The sequence below is a fragment of the Etheostoma cragini genome, chromosome 12 (assembly GCF_013103735.1).
Source record: "Etheostoma cragini isolate CJK2018 chromosome 12, CSU_Ecrag_1.0, whole genome shotgun sequence".
NCBI classification, from domain to species: Eukaryota; Metazoa; Chordata; class Actinopteri; order Perciformes; family Percidae; genus Etheostoma; species Etheostoma cragini.
The window spans coordinates 10,446,663-10,471,534 of record NC_048418.1 but is presented as its reverse complement, the minus strand read 5'-3'; the positions used below and the strand labels follow the sequence as shown (position 1 = coordinate 10,471,534).

The 24,872-nt window shown below is 37.7% G+C and overlaps 2 protein-coding genes across 3 annotated transcripts in view; both read left to right on the top strand.

The window, feature by feature from the left end:
• LOC117954397 (collagen alpha-1(XI) chain-like) overlaps positions 1–7,605 on the top strand; it is an 87,174-nt gene extending 79,569 nt beyond the window's left edge. For both annotated transcript variants that reach the window (XM_034888158.1, XM_034888157.1), the window contains 10 exons: positions 269–322; positions 919–1,026; positions 1,547–1,600; positions 1,704–1,739; positions 1,831–1,884; positions 2,456–2,717; positions 4,178–4,290; positions 4,481–4,549; positions 4,822–5,055; positions 5,990–7,605. In XM_034888158.1, the coding sequence (XP_034744049.1) occupies positions 269–322; positions 919–1,026; positions 1,547–1,600; positions 1,704–1,739; positions 1,831–1,884; positions 2,456–2,717; positions 4,178–4,290; positions 4,481–4,549; positions 4,822–5,055; positions 5,990–6,136 (1,131 nt within the window). In that variant the 3' untranslated portion in view covers positions 6,137–7,605. The remainder of the gene's footprint in view (positions 1–268; positions 323–918; positions 1,027–1,546; positions 1,601–1,703; positions 1,740–1,830; positions 1,885–2,455; positions 2,718–4,177; positions 4,291–4,480; positions 4,550–4,821; positions 5,056–5,989) is intronic.
• Positions 7,606–13,833: 6,228 nt separating this feature from the next.
• On the top strand, positions 13,834–24,304 carry LOC117954737 (noelin-3-like). The gene is made up of 6 exons (XM_034888699.1): positions 13,834–14,232; positions 17,037–17,180; positions 18,447–18,602; positions 20,339–20,558; positions 21,523–21,629; positions 22,663–24,304. Exons 1-6 carry the CDS (start codon positions 14,164–14,166, stop codon positions 23,338–23,340), a joined length of 1,374 nt encoding a protein of 457 aa, XP_034744590.1. The 5' UTR covers positions 13,834–14,163; the 3' UTR covers positions 23,341–24,304.
• The last annotated feature ends 568 nt before the right edge of the window (positions 24,305–24,872 follow it).

Sequence of the window (24,872 nt, the reverse complement as noted above, 5' to 3'; positions counted from 1 at the left end):
AAACCTTACATTTTAAGGCGTCACCTTGACATGTAGGAAATTATACAGGGCTTTTTTTATACTATGAAATTGGTATTTTATGGACAAAATCATTAATCAGTTAATCAAGAATATAGTCCTTAGGTGCTCCCCTGAAGTATTACTTACAGCATTAAATTTGAGAATGGTCGCCATGAATGCAGAGATCTGCGACGGCTGCCACTGTAAAGTAATGTGTATTCATTTTGCTGTCAGTAATGCTTCACAAACTGATTATTTCCCTCCACAGGGACCCCCTGGACTTCTTGGTATGAAAGGTGACTCTGGAGGGAAGGGAGAGAAGGTAAGACATTATTACGATGCTAATCTCAAATTGCTTTATTGTGGATTTCTCATATCTGCTTATGAGCCTTATCGGAAGCTTCCAAAGTAAGCAAACATCTGGGCCTATTGCCTGTATCTCTTTGTTCAGTCTCTCCCAGTAAGGATGAAGAAATGCCTCTGCTCTGCGCCGTCACACAGTGATCTAATGCAGTGATCTAATGCAGTGAATGAATATGTAGGAGTCCAATAATATTGTCGCTGGGATGGTCATTGATTATATGCCAGCATGCAGTAGTCAGACTCAGATAACAGTAACTCTGCCTAGCAGCAGGCGCCTTTTACCATTGTTAAATCTGACCGCCCTTATAAACACACTAATTATTTATAGGCAGAAACAAGACTGTACTGATGTTGTGTGGCCAGACATAAACTTTGCATAAACTTTCACTTTGAAAAACGGTTTAGATTTTCTGCAGATGATGAATGAGCAGAAATTAAACTTTAGTAGATATAAAAATTACTTTTTGTCTAATGCATAATTGGTACAAATAACGTTTTACTCTCTAAATTTTGTCTCACTTTTTGTTCTTTATTTTTCTTCCCTGCCTGCGCCAGGGTCATCCAGGTCTTATCGGTCTGATTGGTCCTCCTGGTGAGTCTGGAGAGAAGGGAGACAGAGGATTGCCTGGACCTCAGGGTACTGCAGGTGGCAAGGGTGATGCTGTAAGTGTTAGGCGGAGTATGCTTTATTAAAATACACTCTCCATTGTCTCCACTGGTTGTTAATCTCATAAAGTCATAGCGCTGCATGTGAACGTATTTTAAAAAATGTGACCTACTTTAGACTTAGAGGTTAAAATCGCAAAATTAAAAGATCACTAAGTTACAGTATGTTATTACAGATATGAAGACATATTACAGTAATTAGGGCTGGGTGTTGTTTGTTCATTGACATTTAGTAAAATCTTTTTAATTTTAATTTTAATTTGAGATAATTTTAACATAAACTAAGTTTGTTTTACATGTGTCAAGAGTTTGTTCTGATGTAATGCATAGCAGTAAAACCTCTTTTGTATTCAATCTGTCGTTTTTTGATTTTGCATGCATTTGCAGGCATTTGCAGGCATTTGCAGGCATTTGCAGGCATTTGCATGCATTTGCATTTGGACAAGATCCATCAATCCAGTATTTTAAATGAGACATCTATTAATTGCATTCTGACTGATCTGTTATCTCTTAAAAGGGTGTTAGTGGTCCCCAAGGTCCTCTTGGCCCTCCTGGTCCCCCTGGCCTTTCTGTAAGTTCCATTTTGTTATTGACCAAAATATTTTTCCACTTTGTAACATCATGGCGGTTGTTCATCTCTTTATTTTCCTTTTTCTTAATTTTCTTTTGAACAGGGCCCTCTTGGACAGAAAGGTTCCAAGGGATCAACCGTAAGTTGTGTTTTATTTTTTAACCGTGTTTTGATCCCGTTCATTGCCATTTATGTGTTTCCATCATATCAACGGTACTTTGTCTTTTCAGGGTTCAGCAGGTCAGAAGGGAGACACTGGACTGATTGGACCACCTGGACCACCTGTAAGTTCATTATCATTAAGTTTTACCCAAGCATAATTGTTAGACACATCTTACTCTAAGAATGCTCTAAATGTGCATGACCTATAGCATTTTGATTAAATGCTGTGCTCACTAGAGTTAAAACAATTAATCGGTTAGTCATAAAACAATGCAGCTGTTTTGTTTATTGATAAATCATTTCAGTCTTTTTCTTTCTTTCTTTTTTAACATTTGCTGGTTCCAGCTTCTTGAATATGAGAACGTGCCACCTCTTTCTGCTTTATAATTATGTAAACTAAATGTCTTTGGGTTTTAGTCTGAAGACATTTTAGATCAAAGATGATACCTTGGGCTGTGGGAAATTTTAAAGCCTGTTTTTAATTTTTTGTTTTCGGAGAAAACAAATTGTTGTGTAAATAACTGGCAGATTAAACAACACCTAAAATAATCATTGGATGCAGACTGAGCACTGACCAGATTCTAGATTCTTCTACGCTGGATTTGACCAAGGCTGTGTACACTTTGGAAAACATCCCTTGATAAATATCTCTCAATAGCAATAATGTGCTTGACCTTAACCTCTGTGTTGCAGGGTCCACCCGGTGACATCATCCAGCCACTGCCCATCCAGCATGCTTCCAAAAGGACCAGACGGCTAGCTGAGAAGCAGGAAGACAGAGCCTTGGCAGACTACAGCGTAGATGGCCTCGGTATGGAGGGAATGGAGGATGTCTTTGGCTCCCTCAACAACCTCAAACAGGACATTGAGCGCATGAAGTTCCCCATGGGCACCCAAGACAATCCTGCCAGGACCTGCAACGACCTGCACCTCAGCCAGCCTGACTACCCAGATGGTAGGGTGGTGACGGGGTTCATATTAGTAGTAGTCTATATCCACAACCTTCCATTTCCGGTATTGCTCTGTTGCCGACGGATATTCTTCTGGATTTCACTTTTTAGGCCAGTTGTTCCTTTACCTTCTGCTTTCTTTGTGTTGTAATTTTACACTGCGGTCGATTTATGAGGTTAACTGCTCCTCAGATCTTTGCAGGGTAAATCCAGACAGCTAGCTAGACTGGCTGGACTGTCCAATCTGAGTTTTTTGTTGCACAACTAAAATAACTGTTGAATGTACACATTTTCCACCACCGTGGCTCTGCCCGGTGCTTAGCGTAACCCATGACAATTTTGAATGGTTAAAGAAATAAACCAAAACCAGAGCACATTTTTGTACCAACTACTAATTATGTGTGGACTAGCCAGACCCTCCGCCACAGCGCTGTCTAAGAAGGTCTGGCAAAACAAGACTAGATTAGTATTAACCAATGACACAATCAATAGAAGAATTTGGTCTACAGTTGCAGTTGTTGCAAACAGTAAACATACAGTATAGGTCATACACAACATGTGTTCTTGCCTATTCTATTCTATTTACATTTGGAGTTTCAGTTCTGTTAAAAAAAGACAGGGTCCTCTTACTGTCTAGCTGCCAAATCCCTGACGAGAGAGAGGAGGTAAAAAAGATTGTCCTATTCATCTGAGTCACATTTAAAAGCAGCAGCAAGAAATGTTTATGTAATTTTAGTGCCTGGCTTTTGCCTCTCAGTTTACTTAATTCTAGAGGTTGTTGAGCTGTATGAAAGGAAGACTGCAGGCACTACTGAAGCAAATATATAATTTGCTTTATTTACATTTAATATTCTCTTAACCGTCATCTAAAAAGTCATATTTTGTCTTTTGAAATAAAAGTAGGGTTGCAACTAACAGTTATTTACATTGTCTATTAATCTGCTGATTATTTTCTCAATTAATCAATAAATAGTTGGATCTATAAAACATCAGGAAAATGTTTTTTTAAAGTTCCCTTTACAACATCCGAGACTAGAAGGTGACATCATCATGTTCAACCAGCAGTTGAAATCCCCCCAATATTCAACTTATTATAATGTAAGACAAATAGAAGAAGATAGTTCTCACATTCTAAAACCAGGATCTTATTACTTAAACAGTTAATCAATTTATAAAATGCTGCAGCTCTAAACCAAAGCTACACTTTTGGAAAGAACAAACAACAACAACTAGAAACCTAACATGCAAACTGCATTACAGCAAAAAGGAATACACTACCGTGATTGCGTTACTTTTGTAATGCGTTATTCCCAACACTGCATACTACATCCGTGTATTCTGAGACAGTTAAGCTCCGTTGATAAAAAACGCTAAATAATAGCATTAGTATTTACTTTCTAGGAAGCTAAATCTGTGCTTATTGTCCCTTCCTTGGCTCTGTGTGATGGCTGTGTTTCTCTTTCAGGTGAATACTGGATTGATCCAAACCAGGGCTGCATAGGAGATTCCATCAAAGTGTTTTGTAACTTCACAGCAGGCGGAGAAACGTGCATCTTTCCTGATAAGAAATCCGCAGGAGTGAGTAACAGACAGATGTTAACATCTTTCAAATACAGTATCAGACCTGAATTAAATGGTGTTTTATGGAAAACAAATGAGCTAATTAAAGCTGTTTAGTTAAGATCTGTGTACAGCTACTGCAATAGTGTCATTTTTTAAAGTTCTCCTATTGTCATTCACTTTATTTTGTTGTTGTTTTTCATTATAGGTAAGAATATCCAACTGGCCCAAGGAGTCTCCAGGTTCATGGTTCAGTGAATTTAAACGTGGCAAAATTGTGAGTCCAACCACATGACTTTTTCTTTGGTTATTTTCTTTTCTATTACCTCCCCGTGGACGTTCACATCCTTTTTAGATCAGTTTTTCTATTTTGCAGCTTTGTCACTTTGCCTCATTTATGGCAACTCTTTCACACCAATCTCTCTCTTCCTACTCTACCTTCCTCTGTAATACATCTCCCTCCATCCTTTTATTAAGCTATTCTGATCCTTCTTCTCCCCTTTTATTCCATATCGTTATTTTTCCTTCTCTCCATCTCTCTGTCCCCAGTTGAGCTACGTTGACATGACAGAAAACACCATCAACACAGTGCAGATTACCTTCCTGAAGCTGCTGAGCTCCTCAGCACGGCAGAACTTCACCTACATTTGCCATCAGTCCGTGGCCTGGTACGACGCCAAGGCTGACAACTACGACAAGGCGCTGCGCTTCCTGGGCTCCAACGATGAGGAGATGTCTTACGACAATAATCCCTTCATCAAGCCGCTGATGGACAGCTGCTCGGTAAACACTCATTTTCTAACTTTCAGTTTGCAATTAAACTTTTCCTAAATCCCACGGAATCCCCCTAATCCTCACAAATATGTAGACTGTTGTAGAAACATGTCATACAACATTGTTATACAGCTACAGACCAGAAGCATCTGTGTTGAATCTGATATTGGTTAAGAAAACATGTCAGTCCTCTTTGTATGCACTGTTTACAATATTTAATGGTTTGTAATAAAATGTGAAGGTATGGTTGAACTGATTAGATGATTAACCAATTAGTCGATCCACAACCTTTTTTGATGATCGATTAATTGTTGAATTTCTTTACCAAAAAATGCTAAACATTCACTGGTTCCAGTTTCTCAAATTAGTACATTTAATGGATTTCATTGTTGGTTTTTCATTATATTAAATGGAATATCTTTTGGTTTTTTAATGTTGGTCTGACAAGACAAGCAATGTGGCTTTACTTCAGGCTTTGGGAAACTGATGGGTGTTTTTTTATTTTCTATTTTCTATTTCATAATCAAATTGATTAATCAGGAATAAATTGGGGAAATGAATCACTAATAAAATAATCAATACCTGCAGCCCTATAATGCCTAGGGTATGTAGTTTTTGTTGATTTTACAGCAGTTACTGTACTGACTTTTTCTTACACTCACATAACAGATGTAAGATACCTTCTTTGAATTATTTTTAGTTTGTAAAATGTTAGAAAGAGATCCCCAGGTAACTTCATCATTGTTTTTCGATCAACTTAAAAAAAGTAATATTGAAATTGTAATCATCTAAAAGGAGAGAAAAGTAGCAAATCTTGACCACTGTATTTTTTTCATCAGAGAAAAATCGTTTTTTTGAATGATAATTATAAAAGGCTCCTAAAAGATTTTGTGAACCATAAGGCACCACTAACTGCATAACTGTCTCTCCTTTGTGTTCACAGCTGAAGCAGGGCTATTCAAAGACTGTGATGGAGATCAACACTCCCCGCATCGACCAGTTGCCCATCATTGACGTCATGCTGAATGACTTTGGGGAATCCAACCAGAGGTTTGGCTTTGAGGTGGGCCCCGTCTGCTTCCTTGGCTAGACACACCCCTACTCCCCGCTGAAGGACAGGGTCAAAGGGTACATATTAACGCCCACATGCTGAGATCCGACAACCTTTACCTTCTCTCCCTGCGAAGCAAAAAAACCTGTGTTTTCTTTTGTTGCCCGAGAAGATCCACTCAAGCCCGGAGAAGAAGAGTGCCCCTAGGCCCTGTCATGAAAGCGCATACCAGGGGAAAACTACTCCTCGCCCTTGTGGGGCCAGAATCACATGACTTTAACTTACATGTTGTAATGGGAGTGACATCAGGAAAAGGACATTTAATGCCGTGGCGGACAGTGGCGCACCTTTGGCAACAGAGAGAGGATCCACTCACCCCAAACCCCATCCTCCCTCTCTGGATGCTCCAGGTGCTGCTCTGAATAAAACCACAGTGGTGCTTTTGTGCAGAATCACAAAACACTCAAGGTGCTACAAAAGTGCTCTTTGATAAAACTGTAATTATTATTATTATTATTGTGTACAATATTGTGCCTTTCTGAATCCACCCTAAAATCTTGCATGTGCCCCAGCTCTTAAGTTTAAATAAGTATTTGGTAAACAATATAGAAAAAAATCTAATGAATATATTTGATGTGTGTTGAAATCAAATTTGCTAATAAAATATCTTTTGAAAACATTCCAATTTGTAAAGTACAAATTAATCATTTTGTAAATAATATAAATTTCAGTATTTGATTTTTATGAGCGCTAACACAACTGGAACATAAAACACAACCCTTAAAGCATTTTGTCTTTTTTCATGACACACCAGTTGTTATGCCCATCAGGATATAAAGCCATGATAAAATGAGATAGTAATATAAATATTGTAAGAAAGGGCTTATTCTTCCAAACCTTATTCACCCAGATGTTATACTGTACATCAGTTTCTTTTAAAATATGTGGACAAATTTGGCTCTTCAACCATGTTTACATATTGATAACACAATCAAGTTCAAACATGATTTGTGGGTGCTAACTTACAATTTTGTTTTATGGGGTTAAATTGGTCCAAAAGTGTCCAAAAGCCTTGTCAATTTTCTTATTTGTAATGAACAAAATGTTTCATGTGCCTTGAATTGTTCCTTCAAAAATATTAAAACTGGATTCTGAAAAATGTCTTTATTGGATTGTTGGCTATTTGAGTGCAACGATTAATGTTCTTTTTGTGATCCTGCGCTGCCTATACATATCACCTTCCTTCGCCATTCAGAGGATTAGTGGCTCTAAGTGTCTGCGTTCATGTGATTAAATCTGCTGAGCCCAGGTGCTGTGATCTCTTTCACTTTCTTTTTCTGAATCAAATTTGACTTTGATCATGATCTGTTTGCATCTCCACCTCTTTAGCTTAAAGCTATGATAGCATAGACTTCGGAGCCCCTTTCAAACCTGTGTAATTACAGTATGTTTACAACTTATGTACAAATGAAATAAATGTTTGGTGCTTTGCCAAATGCACACTGCAATTGTTTGCATTCACTTACAGATTATTCGATATTTATAGATAATTGAGTCCGTTAAACCAGTGTATCGGTACAAAATGCAAGGTCGCACAATAAATGCTGAGATCCTATGTTCCAATACTGGATGACAACAACACTCCCCAGGCTGATTATGCTTCTAGTGCATCACTGTCTGTGTAGAAAATTAAGTCTGACCACATGTCAGACAGAGAATCTTCAGAGTAGAGTAAAACAATTACTTGGATTTTAGTACCCTTGCCTCAAAAATGCTCCTTTTTTATCCCAATTATTATACTGTTACATGCATATATTCTGTTAGTGGTTTGTCAACATTTACGTTTTCATTAACATTAACATTTAGGATTTACATTAACATTTTTAGCACAGATATAGCGCCAATCAAATGATATGTATATAAAACAACATGCCGGGTCATTCCAAAGAGTTCACTTATACACATACAGACATACATTTGAGATGGTATTGGGTATCTTAATTCCAATTCTTCACAGTCAAATGGGTTGATTTTCTGGTATCACATGAAGTGTAGTTTACTACATACAAATTAACTATAGCTCACTGTAATGCTGCTGAAGCATCTACAGCAAATGACCATAATTATCTTTTCTCCCAGGGTGTTTGTCATTTTAGCAAGGGTGAGGATGAAGTAACAGATTGGGTTCATAATAATGAAGAATGCAAACCATGGATTTTACAAAATAGAGGATTTTCTGTCACATAAAAAACAGTTTGTTTCTGACTACCTGTAGTGATGGTGAATGCAATGTGATGTGTAACATTATCTCTACATTAATTTACTTGTATTTGGTAGGAAAACACTTCAAAATTAGACAAAGCATACTTTCTCTTTCCAGCTGCATGTGATTATGGTTTTCAACACAAATTTTGTCAATTGTCCGAACAAAATCATTTTCAAAGAAAGTGATTTTGAGGCACAGTCACAGTCACAAACATACAAAAATTAAAATTATAAATTTGTTTGTTTATGCATCATTCGCGTCCTTTCTTTGATTCAATAGACCTTGGTTGTAGCTGGCACACAGCACAGCGTTACAATAGCTATTGGGCTCAACATATTGGTCGTGAAAAACATTTCAATCTTTTTTAATTGTCGTTGCAAACTAAAAAACTCACATAAACAAACTTCTAACACAGCGTTGTTATCCAAGTTTCAGCTGTGTTTTAACCTATATAGAAAAACTGGCGTATTTAACTGGCATGAAGTCTTTTTTTATTTTTGGCTTTCATTTTGCTGTGTCAATTATTCTATTATAGATTTCTGTTTGCACTTCATAAACCTGAATGTTGTCATAATGTTTTGGTCAGTGGAAGCACACATGGTGATGAGTAATTGCTAAGTTTGTGTGCTTGACAAATTTGTTTGGGCTGTTGGCTTGTCATCATTCTTTAAATTAATACAGGGCCACCTGTTTTTCATCTTTGCAGGAATAACAACATGTTTTGCTGGTCAAAATGGCTGCAGAATCAACACAAGGAAAGGGAAATAAGGCTGCCGTCTAATGAGAAGATATTTGCTAGGGTAAGGGGCAGCTTGCTTCCTCTAAATGTATCTACTCCAAACTCTTGCCTAAAGCTAGTCCCAGCTGATCTGTTATGACAACTTTGGTCAACATACCTAAATTATTCTGTCAAAATTCCAGGGCTGCCATGGGCTTCAGTCACATCTGATGAGAGGCAGTTTTCATGTAACGGTTAGATGGAACTGTTAAATCTTCTCATTCTCTTACACATCTTATTCTTCTATTCTTACATATTTTCTCTACCCATTTAGTACTTCTAAGGATCATCAAGGGCTGAACCATGCCACAGCATGAACAAAGCCAGAGGACAAGAAAGCACCCTAAAAAGTTTCCACTCTGTCTTAAGACTAACAAGGAGAGACAGACAATCACATTAAGTCAATGGACAATTCCGAGTCTCTGGTTCACCATGGGTGGTTTTACAATCAGAAGAAACACCAGAAGAAGCCTATACACAAAACCACAAACAACAGAACAAAAGATTAACTGAGCCAACTCACCAAACATTTTCTTTTTATTATTGTAAAGTGTTTTTAATTAATCTCACCTAATACCAATAATTAAGGCCTTTCTTAAGAAAATGTCAATTTACATATGGCTTATTTCAGAGTCAATAGCTGACTTAAATATGTGAACCTGTTGGTACCTAAATGAACTAGCTAGCTAATGTTAATCGACATTAGCTAGAAGATGTGCGTACCTGGCTTAGTTAAATAGCATAGTATTGCGGCTAATTGAAAAGGTTGTCTATCTAGTCCAATAACTGACTGTAATGGTACATCTGGGTTCGTTTTGGTCCATTAAAGTCAATTTATGGGCATTAAAATTACAAGTATAGAGTAAAAAAAACATGTGTACATTTGTTAGTGTTACTTAAGTAAATTATTTGAGCACTTCTCCATCACTACACGCAACACACTTTATCCTTAAAACCCTTTACTGTTTACTAACACTGCAAATCATACAATGGACACTGTTGGTTAAAATACCTGGACAGATGGGGCCAAAGTCTAGGAAGCTAACTGACATCAAGCTGCTCTTTAGCAAGACATCTACCATTCAACAGCTTAAGCAGAACTGCTTAGTGACCGAGAGTAGAAAACGTCTACTGTACTAGAGAGATATTGGGCGTAAAACGTTTTAACTGAAGCAAACAAGCAAAATGAACAAGTACACATTTTCCTAGATAAGGGAAGAGGACTTGTTTAAAATAGCCAGCACCATGCAATTTTCAGCTATTTGGAGACAAACACCATAAACCGCCTGTATTGAATAGAGTGTCTTTTGTAGCAAGATAATTGCTCGTTCTCTCTGTTGATATTTTCTTAAATTTCTGCAGACGCAACAAATCTACTGTTTACAGCATTAACATTTTTCACTTGTCTATTGATTTTTTTTCCGCTACTTCAGTAAATACATTCTTTGTGGCAATTTTGAAAGTGTATTTGAACTGCGAAAGATACCCAGGGCTCATCATATGTCATAACCAATTTGAGCTGGATTGAGCTACAAAGCAAGCAGCAGTGACTGTTATTGCTGGAGAGAATCTCATCAGGAATGCAGGTCATGGCTTATGAAAAACCCTTTGTTCAAGTGTGCCAAGAAACTTCTGTCTCCTTCTCCTGTCAAAGACACTTCTTGAGCTCAAGTATTCCCTGTTCAAACAGTTTCACTGGGAAATACTCCAACAGTACTGTGCTTCATTGCCCAACCCATTACCTAAGTCCAACCTGCTGTCATGGTTGCGATTTTCTTTCATAGTTTTCCTGTTTTGTTGTGTATATTTATTCCCTGTTCCCTTGTTGTTCACTGTCTCTTGTGTTCTCTGTTGTGTTTTTACCCTCTTTTCATCCTTGTGTATGTTGTATGCTTCAGTTTCCTATTTTATTTTGTAGTGCTTTCTCATGTGTTGTTTTTCTTCCAGCCTTATATTATCCTGCCTTTGCGATTGTCTGCCCCACCCTGATGGGTGTCACCTGTACCTTGTTTCACCATTGTCACCTTGCGTATTAAGGCCCTGTTTACACATACACGGTTATTGGTCCAATTAATTGTTTTAACCATACTCTGAAGAGTCTATGTCTGACATGTGGTCTGACTTTATTTTCTACACAGACAGTGATGCACTAGAAGCGTAATCAGCCTGGGGAGTGTTGTTGTCATCCAGTATTGGAACATAGGATCTCAGCATTTATTGTGTGACCTTGCATTTTGTATCAATACACTGGTTCAACGGACTCAAAAAACAGAGAAAATTCCCTTCATTTGTGCCCTTTGTTTACACGCAAATGGAGAATTTGCCTCTGAAAATGAGTCTTTAGATTTTTGAAATCTTCATTTGCACGTTTGCATGTAAATTGAGACAAGGCAGCCAAGGAAGTGAGGAACAGAAGAGAGGGGAAGTGATTTGTTTCTGTTGCTATTTTCAGGCTTCTGATTAGCTAACGTGGGCTTGAGCATCTCGTTACACTGCCACCTAGAGGTTTGGCATGCTGTTGACAGCATTGACGGCGTGTATATATATATATATACACACACAGATACGTGTAAACTTATTGAACACTTTCCTGAAAACTGACAGTGTTGCACAATGTTAGTAGTCTTAGTCTCTGTGTTGTCTTTATCTGTTGTCAGATCATTGTATGTGTGTGTGTATTTGTCTCAGTGTTCCAGTCCATTGTGATTCGTGGTCACGTTTTTAGAACTATTTCTGCCTGCTTACTTCAGAACTCTTTTTGTTGTAACCTTTTTTTAATTTATTAAATCTTAACGTTACACTGCCCTGTCATCTCTCCATTTTTGGGTCCACCATTTCTATAAGTCCTGACACCTGCTACTGACTGGAGTGGTCTGGAGACACCCCAACCATTCAGGTCACTATTTGGAACAGCATTGGCTGACATGCCCAGAGAAGGCTGAACAGATGACCAATCAATCAATCCCGCTTGTCTGCCCCTGTCCTGACAGAACTTTGCATCCTGCTGTCTCCTTCGATGCCTTTCCCGTGTCTAAACAAAGACAAAATTAATAATCTCTCCCCTTTCCTTAGAAAACGGGAATTGAAACGGGAACTGATTGACATACCAAAGTGAAAGGCTTCCCACCAGGATGAAGGTGACTCCTGCAGTAAAGATCATGCTCTTACTGCGGCCTGTAAGCACATCCTCTAGGGGAAGGTCTGAATGGCAATGGCAATCCGATAGAAGCCATGGCTCGAGCTCAAGTCAAAAGCTCTTTAGTTGAAGAATGCTCCATGCATACATTAAAGATAGATTAAATCTTTCTCTACCCATCAGTAATGTGTCACCAAAAGAATTATCCTTTTGAAAAAGGTAACTATCTGCTATTCCTAAACCATTTTACCACAATATTTATAATAATAATGAAGATTATTTTTTACTTGGTCAATTCAATGCAAATGTTTTCACAGACTCATCTCCATGAATATAAACATAGGATACTGATGTTTTACTGCTACACTTTGTCCCCGTGTTATGAAATCCACTTTCTAATTTGCTACAGAAAACATAAAGGAGAAAAAACATAACTGTCAAACAATATTGCCCTGAAGCACTTTTTTTCCAAAACATGAAGAAAAAAAAAGTTTCACTAAAGAATGCCCACAAAAAGGTGTTTGCTTGGCCAGATATATGACATTTTAATTTTAATTTAAAAAATAGTTTCCAGAATAAAGAAATTAACTTTCATGCTCAAGAGAGAAATAGATGGAATGTTAGAAATTAAAAAATAATAATAATACTGGTAGGTATAAGATACAAAGCCAAATTTGAGATTTGTTTAAAGTAATACATGTATACAGCCAGGTCTGTGCCATCAAAATAATGTATAAAGCATAAATATGTAGCCTACTGATTAGTCAAAGAAAGTTATAAGAACTTAATTAAAGGGACATGTTTTTAAAAAAGCCAATGAATTTCTGTCTTTAAATTATGAAATAATTTAAAAATGGTATTCATGTATTAAATTTAACTTTTTCTTTATTTATGTATCTCTTCGTCAAATGCTATCTCACAATTCATTGATATCCTAATTCAACATGCAGTTTCCATTTTAGGATTGATTTCATTTTAAGATAGAAGTATAAGCAGCCTGCTGCCTAAAAGTGAACCGTGGAATGGGCAGACTGTTGTTAACACATTGCATCTAGCCAATAGGAGCTCCAGCTTTTGCTCTGTGGGTTACACTTCAATTGATTATTATGTAAAACTAATTTTCTTATATCTCATATTTTGATTTGGTATTTTAGATTTTCAATAAGTTTACTTGATTTACTTTTTTTCTACCCATAAGAGTAAGCTTGAAAACGTTTTGGGGCTATTTCGGTGAAGTGAACCTTTAATTTTATATTTGCACTAAAACATTAAAATAGTTCACAAAAATATGTTGCGTGCTGCTGTCATAGTTTCCTCTCCCGCCCTTACTCTCTCTCTCTCTCTCTCTCTCTCTCTCTCTCTCTCTCTCTGGGCGTTATTAATCTGGCACAAAAACGCAGCAGTAGCTCTGATTTCGCGGCTCTATCTCCTATTTTCTTGTGAATACTGCCAGCTGCAACTTTTGTCACCGCACAGCTGCTGGTAGTTTCTTCTCTATCTCATACACACACAAACACACACACACACACACACACACACACACACACACACACACACGCACACACACACACGCACACACACACACCACGAGCGGGATTCATTACAATTCGAGAGAGGCAGCTGGATGATGTCATATCCGTGAAGAAGACTGCATGCCCACAAACTTTTTCCCCTTCTTGCATTGACGAGGCTTCTCCCCGCTGTCCACATGGCATACGTAACGGGGACGGGTGGATGGATGAGCCCCCCTCCTCCTCAGGAATCCGTGTGTTTTACCAGCGCGTAGTGGACGAGGTGGCGCGTGCCTACAGGCAAAGAACTTGCGTAGAATTGTTGTACTCGTCGCGGAGGACGTGGAGGAGGGAAACATATTGCAGACGACAATAATGTGGTCGCTGTCCGTGGTGCTGAAGCCGCTGCTGTTCCTGCTGCTGTTCGGATACTGCCCTTCAGTGGTAAGTTTACTGCCTTCACATTGTTTTTTTAAAATAAACTTCAAAACGAGCACAGCATGCCACGTTATGTCCGTGTTTTAAAGTTCAGTTGATTGATGATGTCTGAGTGGAGCGTTGCCCAATGGTTGTTGAATTTTCAGTTCAGTTCAGTTCATTTTCAGTTCCCAGGCATTTTGGCATGGTCAGCTTGTCTTTGCTATAGTCACTGTAGCTTGTACATACTCCAGCATTGGCAGGAATTGACACTAACATGCCGAAAATGTTTGGAAAAATCATCTGAAATAATAAAGTGGTGGTAGAGGAAGATGCATCCTCACAGCACTCATGTTTATTGCCTACATCAACCACATAGCACAGATATTGATCCTGGATTATTGCCAGGCATATAACTCACTTTTAAGGGAGAGTTCAATCATTGTAAAATAAATAAATAAAGCCTATTGCTGCTGTGAATTATGTCCAAATCCCCTCCCAGACAGAAGGCGCTGCACTAAACATCTCAATACATAATATCTCTCTCTTGTTCTCAATTGAAATGTTTCATTCATTTCTATGTAGTTTTCTTCTTCATGCTACCTTATTCAGTGTTTCTAAATGTGTTGTTTTATAGTGAAAACGGACCCTTCCAGTGTGAGCTTTACAAAATGGGAATGCATTTGGTAACATTATCACAAATTAGGAAGAGCAGCTTGCACATCACCAAGCCATTTGGACAATGGTGGGTTCATCCCTCCCATGCAGAGCACAATCCCCGTGCCAGTGTCTTGATTGCAGCACAGTGTCCTCACACACTACCAGATATCACCTTGCCTTGATTAAAAGTGGCGCGCAGATTAATGTTTCTCGTTTTTCCGCACAAATCGAAAACGTTTACGGAATTCCTAAAAACTGAATAGAGGTCTTCGAAATTAACGGCAAATATAAAAGAGGAACCAGCTGTCTGAATTATTTAATGAGAGAAAAACTCTTTGTGCAGAGTTAGAGTGTGCATCTGGCTTGGCTGAGCTACAGATTAATTTTAATACGATGAAATATGAGAGTAAGAAGAGGGGTAAAGGATGTACGTCACCAGAGTTGGGAAACTGGATTCTTTTTAGGATCCTTTCAAAGCAAATTACGAAAAAGAACTGGGGTTGTTTTTTGCTCATTTTATTCCATTCAGCTATGATGCCATGAGGGAGAGGCAGACCTCCGGTATCTCTTCAACCACTACAACACCACAGTTACCTCCAGATATTCAAATGCAACATCACTTCTTTGTAGTGCTGCTTTTCAGTGTAGTGTGATTCTTTATGAAATGCACATTGAGTTCAAGGGTGGCACATGATAAGACAATGATTTTCTACTTTAATTGCTTTTATATAGGACCAACGCAGCATTAGGGCATCAATAGAATACGCTTCAATTCCGAGATCACAAACTGCTCAGAAACCGTGTCTGCAGTGCTTTGATAATACCTGAAAAAAAACGTTCTTTTCAATTTGATAACGGCAACATAAGAGAGTTCTGCTGGGAGAAAGAATGAAAGCTCAGGAGATTGATAGTTTTTTTTATTTTTTGACTTCAAGATGACTTCAAGAAAGTGGAAAGAAGATGTGGCAGAGGATTCAGGTGTTGAAGACTAAATTAGTGACTAAATAACCACACAAACGTCTTGATTGTAAATTACAAACTCAATTGATCAGCCATTTCATTTTCTTAAAACACCGGACTTTATGGCAGTAATACAGTATTGCCTACTGTGTTACTACGATAAAGTACTAAGAACAAGTGCAGTCTTTCGGTAAGTGAAAAGGGTTCAGTTTTCTTGTTGGCATGATGTCTCTGCCTGTTTAGAGCGGCCATGGTCTTTCATGGCTGATTCCAAATACTCTTTAAATTGTTCAAACTGACATGGAAGGGATAAATGAGAAAAGGAAACGGAAAAGGATGCTTGCACTATATGGAAACAGGGCGCTCCTCTTTTCTCCCCACAAGTCCAAAAGGTTGGCAAATGCCAAAGTTTATGGTATTCTCCAGCCAACATGAGTTTTAGAATGTAAAACAAAATCTAAATAATGGTTGGTTGTCTGCCAAAGACGCTGGTAGTCCAGCCAAATTTACCCTCCGCAGTCAAAGGTTGACAGTATTTGGCTGGAGGCTTGTATTAATTTCCCATGCTGACAATGAGCATCAGTATTGTTCAACTACTGATACCACTCTTGGCTATCAACTTTTCTAGAACTTCACGGCTATTTGATCAATATTGTCAGCCAAACTAGCTTTTGCTTAGTAAACTCTGACATTAGTTAAGGCTGCTGCCATTTAAATAGGCTGCATTTGCTTATGATGCATAACTGTATGTTCTTTAAGCTTTATACTCTAGTGCTGTGGAGCATATTGAATGTAATAAAGAGTGGGAAATGCTCCCACAAATCAAGTTTATCTGCATCTCCCAGCAGGATTTTCAGTTAAGTCTAGTGAGGAGAAACAGAGAAAATTTTGCAATTGGGTTATTCATCAAGGCCAGAAAAAAATATTTACTGTTGGAGAATAGAGAGCACATTCTGCGTAAGAATATCTTAAAGCAAAAGCAACGTATTCTTTCAAAGCCCAGACCTTTTATAAGTCAGTGCAATTGGTTGGTGTTACAGAGTTGGGTGCATAGGGCAGAAGAAGGAATGACCCTTGTGGAAAAAAACAAGAAAACATAACAGCTGTGTGCCTCAATTTGATGATAGGGATATCATCGGTGTTGAATCAATTTAGTGTGTCTGCCATTAGAGTGTTGTGTTTTTACGACTGCTTTGCGTTTCTGAATGCAGACCATCAGGCCAAAGGAGGGGTGGCAGGTGTACAGCTCAGCTCAAGATGCAGATGGCCGTTGTGTCTGCACAGTGGTGGCACCAGAACAGAATCTGTGCTCCAGAGATGCCAAAGGCAGACAGCTCCGTCAGCTCCTAGAGAAGGTATGTGCACACAGCCACGCACATTTCCGCTTATGTGACAAAACACAAATTCTCTAAACACACACATTTACTGTAAGCAATCAGTATGTTCATATAGACATGTCACAATGATCGTTATTTGTGCTTCTTTGTAGCCCTAATCCTTTGAGAGATTACACCAGCCAGGTGCATAACCCTGTTCTCCACTTCTGCATATGCTACATGGATGACATCAGCTGAACTGCTGCATGATTAGATGAGAATGCTCTCCATTCCCATTTTTATTTTTGCAACAAATAATTCAAGGCTAAAGCTAAGGTTTCATGAATATCAGGCTTTAAGCTCTTGATCACAATTTTATGTCAAAAAAATCTGCCTATCAAGAGTTTTTATAACATATTTTTTCACATCTACGACCATGAATTTTATTTCCTGTGTTAAAAGTATGGATTTTTATACTTGATTACACAAAGGTAGCGCTGAATACACCAGTGAACATTGTGAACTAAAGCAGAAATATATAATTACATAGAAAGTTTTTTTTTTTTTTTCGGACATTAGTGATTTAATGCATTATCTCCAAACAAACAAATAGCATTGCACCAGAGTCCCGTGTATGCCAACTAAGGAAACATTGCTCTAGCCTACATTTTAATGCTGTATGCCAAAGGGTGTTCTCTGTCATTCACTGGGGCCTTTGCCACTAATGTACTTAGCTGCCTTAGGGCTTCAATGAGGCCATTTCAGAATCCCTCTACCAGAGTCAGAAAAGTATGCAGAACACAATGTATGAGTGTTGAGCCACTTTGCTGGTGATGTGCTCCAATAGTGTTGGTTGTTTACAATTACAGCCAAAAAGAGAAGAGAGAAAGGACCACATTTCTGTTTGCTCATATGCCCCATAAACCTAGTGAGCTTTTGTTAAACCAGAGAGAGACACTGTTATGTTTCTATGTCAAATATCTACTCTGACGTGTGTTATCAAACCTCGCAGAGTCAATAGTTTATTCTTGACATTAAAAAAGACGAAATCTGTTTCTAATTAAAGCTCACAAAGTAGAATATGTATTTAAAAATAGAGAAAACACAGCAAAAAAGAGGCCATGTAACAGTTTTTTTCAGCTAAAACATGGATGGTTAAAAGACAATTGTGTTGAGGTCAAAATGTTGATCTGTTCCTTGGGAAGTTAGAGCATGGCAGGCTGATGAACAACTGAACATGGAGGACATTTTAATCTCGCAGTGGACGGAAAAATCAATGCTGCGCTGTTTGATTCTTTTCAAAAGGTGCAGAACATGTCGCAGTCAATCGAGGTGCTGAACCTGCGGACGCAGAGGGACTTTCAGTATATCATGAGGATGGAGAGCCAGATCAAAGGACTGCGGTCAAAGTTTCGACAGATCGAATTGGACAGGAAGACGCCCGTCAACAAAAACTTTCAGGTATAGTTTTGTTTGATGTTAAAATTTGTGAGCAACATCTGAGGAGGGGCAGTGAAAGGATCTCCTCTAAAGATACCTGAGAGGCATCTGAATAGATAAACCTTTATAGATCAATAGACTAGATGTATATATATAGTAGATCAATGCATGTCTACCACTTTCTGGCAAAGAACAAAATGAACTTTTAAAAGCTAGACAGGCTGTGAAGAAGCATCCAGCAACTCTCTTCAGTGAGAGTGATGTGATCCTATTTATTTAACTGTTAAAAAACAGCATGTAGGCATAGAATATTGTACATTTTATAGCAGTGATAAAGTTGCCCTTTAGTTGTAGTTTTCACTTACATGATCTCATCTGTTATGTTATACTTGATGCTTTCTGTGAACCTCTGAAACTCTGAAAGAGATGGGCAGTAACAACAGTAAGTAATAAGTATATTTACTCAACTACTATACTTAGGTACCATTGAGGTTTTTGTGTTTTACTTGAGTATTTCTATTGTGTGCTACTTAACACTTTTAACAAACAAATAACACTTTTTACGTCACTTCAATGAATTTGGCATTAGTAACTTTGCACAATCTTTACTAAGATTATTAATACAAAATATAAATTAAGCTAGCCAACAGTATAGCAACATCAGGGATGCTTGTACATGAATGCATCAACAAATAGAATCCAGGGATATATTTTATTCTGCATAGTTAGTAGATTTACTTTTGGTATTTAATATTTTGATGATGCATTTATAGATTTTGAATGTGGGACTTTTATTTCTTCACCGTGCTACTGCTACTTTTACTTCAGTAAAATACAGTATATGAGTACTTCATCCCCCCCTGGTTATTGGTAACCATTGGTAGAGGTGGCCAATATATCAAATTTTGTATCTGACAACAAGTAATATCATGACAGGTTTCACCGGTATTGATACTTTTAATGGAGATGAATTTAGTATTTTCACAGAAGAGAGATTTTCATATAATTTGACATTGTATAATAAAGCACTGACATTACATTTATTATGATAATGATAGGAGCAATTCCCATATGGATATGTTGTAGATAACTATTGTCATCCTTCAGTAAAAAGTTTGGGAAAATAGTTTGGGACTTACTGGAGCTTTTCTGCCCCCCCGTAAGTTTTCGTTGTCATGATAAACTTTTGATATAGACAATTTTTCCTGCAAATATTACAAATAGTGTCTTTCTTTTTCCTGTTAGTGTGTGAGAAAACCAAACTATAGTTATATTTTTTTCCTTAACATAACAATGTCTTTTGTCATAATCAGTAATCAGAATCAGTAAGAAGAGTCCGCATTTTGTGAAAAATACAGGACAAGTTGTTTTCTATTTAATAAGAATCTACCCACTAACACATGAATATACAGTTATCACAATATTTTTGGCATTGATCTGCCAACCTCTAGATATTGAGTCTTGGAATAATATTTTCTAATACAAGTAAAAGCAAGGGGATGGAAGGGAAGAGATAATACTTTTATACATAGTTCATATTCAGCTATGATGCCATGATTATATAATATATATCATATTTTATACATATATATTTTTTTAATCATAATGTATGTTTTGCCGTAGTTAGGGTGTTGAAACTTGCACACATAAAACTCCCCTGAAACAACTGCATTGAAAAGTAAGTAAATTGTTATTTCGTATTGAAAGATTTGTTAAGAGTGGTATTTTTGCAGTGGTGTATCCTTGGTGTTTTCTAGGAGCTACAGGGAAAGATGGAGTCCCTACAGCCGCTGATTCCTGTTCTGGAGCAATACAAGGCAGACGCCAAGCTCGTCTCCCAGTTCAAAGAGGAGATCAGGAACCTGTCGGGCGTGTTGATGGGCATCCAGGAGGAAATGGGAGCCTACGACTATGAGGAGCTGCAACAGAGGGTCCTAAACCTGGAAAATCGTCTTCGCAACTGCATGAACAAACTCAGTAAGTCCATCGCAGAAAAAGCAGATTCAGGGATGCTGACCCCAGATTATCCGATGGCAGAGGGATCATAAGCACATTTCTGGCTACAAAGCAGTTACATATAATTGGCTACATTTTAATACAGAGCAGGGGAAAGTAGAACTGCTTCTTGAGGCAGAAATAATGTAAAGGAAACCTTAAAGAGGTTAAAGGTGGTAGCAGCATTAAGCTTTGCATTCTCGTTCCATTAAAAAGAAATGCAATTGACTTTCACAAAATCACGATTGCTAAGTCTGCCATATGTGCCTACTTTTTTTATTTTGAATCCTTTGGGTTCCTTCCTTGCCATTTGCAGTTTGGCACGGAAAAGCTGTAATTCCCTTGCATTACCCATTGATGTTTAACATATCTAATTCTGTCTTCAGAGCAACTTTCCCTCTGATAAAGGTTTGCATAACTTAACTCCAATTTGCCAGCAGCCATGTTATCAACACTGATTGAGCCTGTCAATGTGTCTACGTGAATGCTAATAGGACGTGGCTTGAAATCTGCCTGAGCTCGAGGTGATTATTAAAGCATTCATTGTGCTCAAAGCTTTCATTTATTAGGTAAAATAGCATCTAAATACTTAATAGGGGACTCGCAAGCTTCTATGCAAGTGATAACCTACTGTCATTTGGCACAGTCAAAGTGTCTGGCAAGATGAATCAAGTGCAGCTACTTCAAATATTAAACCATGTGGGATAAATGGTCACCCAACTCTGACAAAAGGTTTCACTAGTTACTAGTTGGACTATGGAATTTTCTCTGGTTATCTCCTTTATTTCTATAGCAGCATCTGTTTTTTGTTCATCTGTTATATCTGCGATAGATTGAAGCAATCTAATGTTATAAATTTGTTCCAGTAATCCCATCATAATATTTGCAGTGGTTTTATCATGTGGAGCGTGTGCAGTTTGTGTTACTTTGTGTGATGTGTACGCAGCATGTGGCAAGCTAATGAAGATCACTGGGCCGCAGACTGTGAAAACTTCAGGGACCAGATTTGGAGCCTGGATGACCGACCCACAGGCGTCTCCCAAAAACAACAGGGTGAGCCTAGTTAATGTTCTTTGCAAGCTTTGAAGTTCCATAGGGCGGTTTAATAATTTACACACAATTGCTTCCCTCATTTTGTTTAGTGGTTGAGATGTTGAATTACAACATCATACTCACTCAAACTTTATTGTACACTTAAATGCTGAGCTCAAACATAAAATTTGATGTCACTTGCTGAACACTTTGGACAATCATGAATAAATGTGAAAACTATCTTGACACACTTTATTGTCCAATGTGTTTTGGCACAGGTCCTTCATCAGGGTTTACATACACCATAAGATTGCTGAGGCTTTGTCAATTATCCAGTGTGCTCTAGACACACAATGGCCTGCTTTTAAAGGATGCTGCGCCTTTTTAAGTCAGAAACATGGCAGGTACATGATAAACTTAAAAGGAGACTTTATGTAAAGAACTTCTGTTCACATTCAGTGTTAGTCATCGAACTACATTGTGTCAATCACTAAGGCCTAAAATATAATATCGATACATTACCCTTCTCTTTCAAATTTATGAGTACTTATTCATGTCATTTGGATGCAGTATTCTGATATTGCATCCAAAAAGTCTCTTTCTGCTACCTAGGGTAGATAGAGTTGTCCTCCTTCGGTCCCAGTTTGACCTTATTGATACCAAAAAAACAAAAACAAACTAAAAGTCCATCATTCAACATTTGTCCTTGGACATGTCTGGTTGCTGTTTGTTTTTTAATACTGTATCCCCTTCTTGTGGTCTGTCATCCTCTTTAAGTGAAAGCCTCATTTCCTATACTTTTTTCATTGACATATTGTAATATTAGCACTTTGAGATTTCATTTGAAATGTAAAGGGCATTATAAATAAAATTTAATATTATTATTATATAGAGAAAAGAGTTGTGAGTGAGTTTTTTAGTTGTGTTTTACAGGTGATTATAATTGCAGCTATGACTGAATGAGTAAAGATGTCAGTATTTCTTGTGCATTTACAGCTGGCACAGTTTCTTTTTCCCCTAATCACAGGGACATTTTGCATTAATTTGTCCGCAGGTCTGGTACATGGACAGCTACACCAACAACAAGATAGTAAAAGAGTATAAATCATTGGCTGATTTTGTGGCAGGAGTTGAGTCGAGAACCTACAACCTACCTTTCAAATGGGCTGGAACCAACCACGTGGTGTACAATGGCTCTTTGTACTACAACAAGATGCAGAGCAACATCTTGGTGAGGTACAGCTTTGAGACGGGACGTGTGGTCACCCAGAGGGCTCTAGAGTCAGCAGGGTTCCATAATGTGTACCCTTACACCTGGGGAGGCTTCTCCGACATCGACATAATGGCAGACGAGCTGGGCCTGTGGGCTGTGTATGCAACCAACCAAAACGCGGGGAACATTGTCATCAGCCAGCTGAACCCGGACACACTTCAGATCCTCAACACATGGAACACAGAATACTCAAAGAGGAATGCCGGCGAGTCTTTTATAATCTGTGGAACACTCTACATTACTAACTCCCACCTGACCGGTGCCAAGGTGTACTATGCTTACTCCACTAAAACCTCCACATACGAGTATACAGACATTCCCTTTCATAACCAGTACTTTCACATGTCTATGTTGGACTACAATGCCAGGGACCGCGCCCTCTACGGCTGGAATAACGGCCACCAGGTCCTGTTTAATGTTACACTTTTCCACATCATTAAAACTGAGGATGACTCTTAAGCGGAGATACATACTGTACAAATAAAAGAAACATATATAGAAAAAAGTATAGAAAAAATGGATGGTTGCGCCTGAATGTTGATATGCATTTATTTATTTACTTTTTACGGTTAGTTTTGGGGCATTTTAGACAACTTACGCACCAACCATATTGCTATTTGCTTGTTTTCAGATGAAGAGTGTGTTATTAATCTCTTCCCCATGTGGAAACTTTCTCTATAGAAAGTAAATGGCGCCACAAAATTAAAACACATCGGAATATTTGAAACATATTGCAGGACAATGAACTTTACTTGATGTCCGCCATTCCTTTCTCTTTCCAAAATGAAAACCTTTTCTTCAAATGTATAATGGTTTTCTCATTCAGTATTGCATTTATTCATTTCCCCTAATGTATTCATATTTTGTACATGTTCACTAATTGTTCGTTTAGTTTCCATTCTTTCCTTTCCATTTATTCATCGTCTGCTAAGTTATTTCTGCCTTTCAACTTCTTTTACAGTTATCTTTGTACTTTTCCTGTCATGTTTTTTGCACTTGACCTTGTACACACCGTGTACACAGACAATGAGAAATGTGGTAAACCATGCACCTGTATATAGTTACTGTACTTGGCTTTTGTGTATGACGATTCTCAGTCATCCAGGTGATAGGATATCTTGAAGGACTAAATTAAAGTACTTCAGCAAACATTAGTTTGCCTTTAATTGAGTGCTTTGAGATTTTTTGTAATTTCAGCAACAGTTTGTATGCCTTATTCATTGCAGTATGTTCTGTAAGCCCAATGATAACAGCTCTAGTGCATGAATGTTGGCTATCCTAATAGCATTTTTCTGTAACTGTATATCTGTATATTTTGTATCTGCACAACATCGCATTCTCCTCCTCTCTAGCTATATTAATGGTCTATTTATACAGACAGCACTATGTAACTTTAATAATCATTTGTTTGTGTATAAAAGAAAAGAAGTTATACATACACTAAATAAAAGTGTTGTTTTCATTAAGTCACTGTTATGTATTTGTGTTTTTAGGATAACAGCTTGGTAAATTATTTAAGGCTTTTCTGCGATCAAATAAAAACACTGAAATTTCTCAAACATGAAATAGCGCTGCACTACATTAAATGAAATAGACCTGAGTGCTTTTCTGCCAAAAGCATGAGTTTTTTTGTATTACTATTTATTTAAAGGTTTTGTCACATTAAGATATTTATTGTTTTCCTGGTTACTTTCAGTCAGGGGGGAGAAGTACTCAGACATTTGAATAAAAGTAGAAAAACAAGGTAGATTTGAAAATGCTTTGTAGTATGTTATGTCAAAAAAAATGATAAAGTCATAGTTTAGTATGTCGAAAATTGTTAACCACTGAGCGGCTATCCCACAAAAAAAATTGACGTTAAAAATAGCATAGTATGTCCCAAAAGCCATTAAAAAGTCATAGTATGTTGAAAAGGGATTACGAAAAAGTCATTGTGTGGTATGTTTGAAAAAGTAATAAGAAAGTGACAGTATAGTATGTCAAAAAAAAAC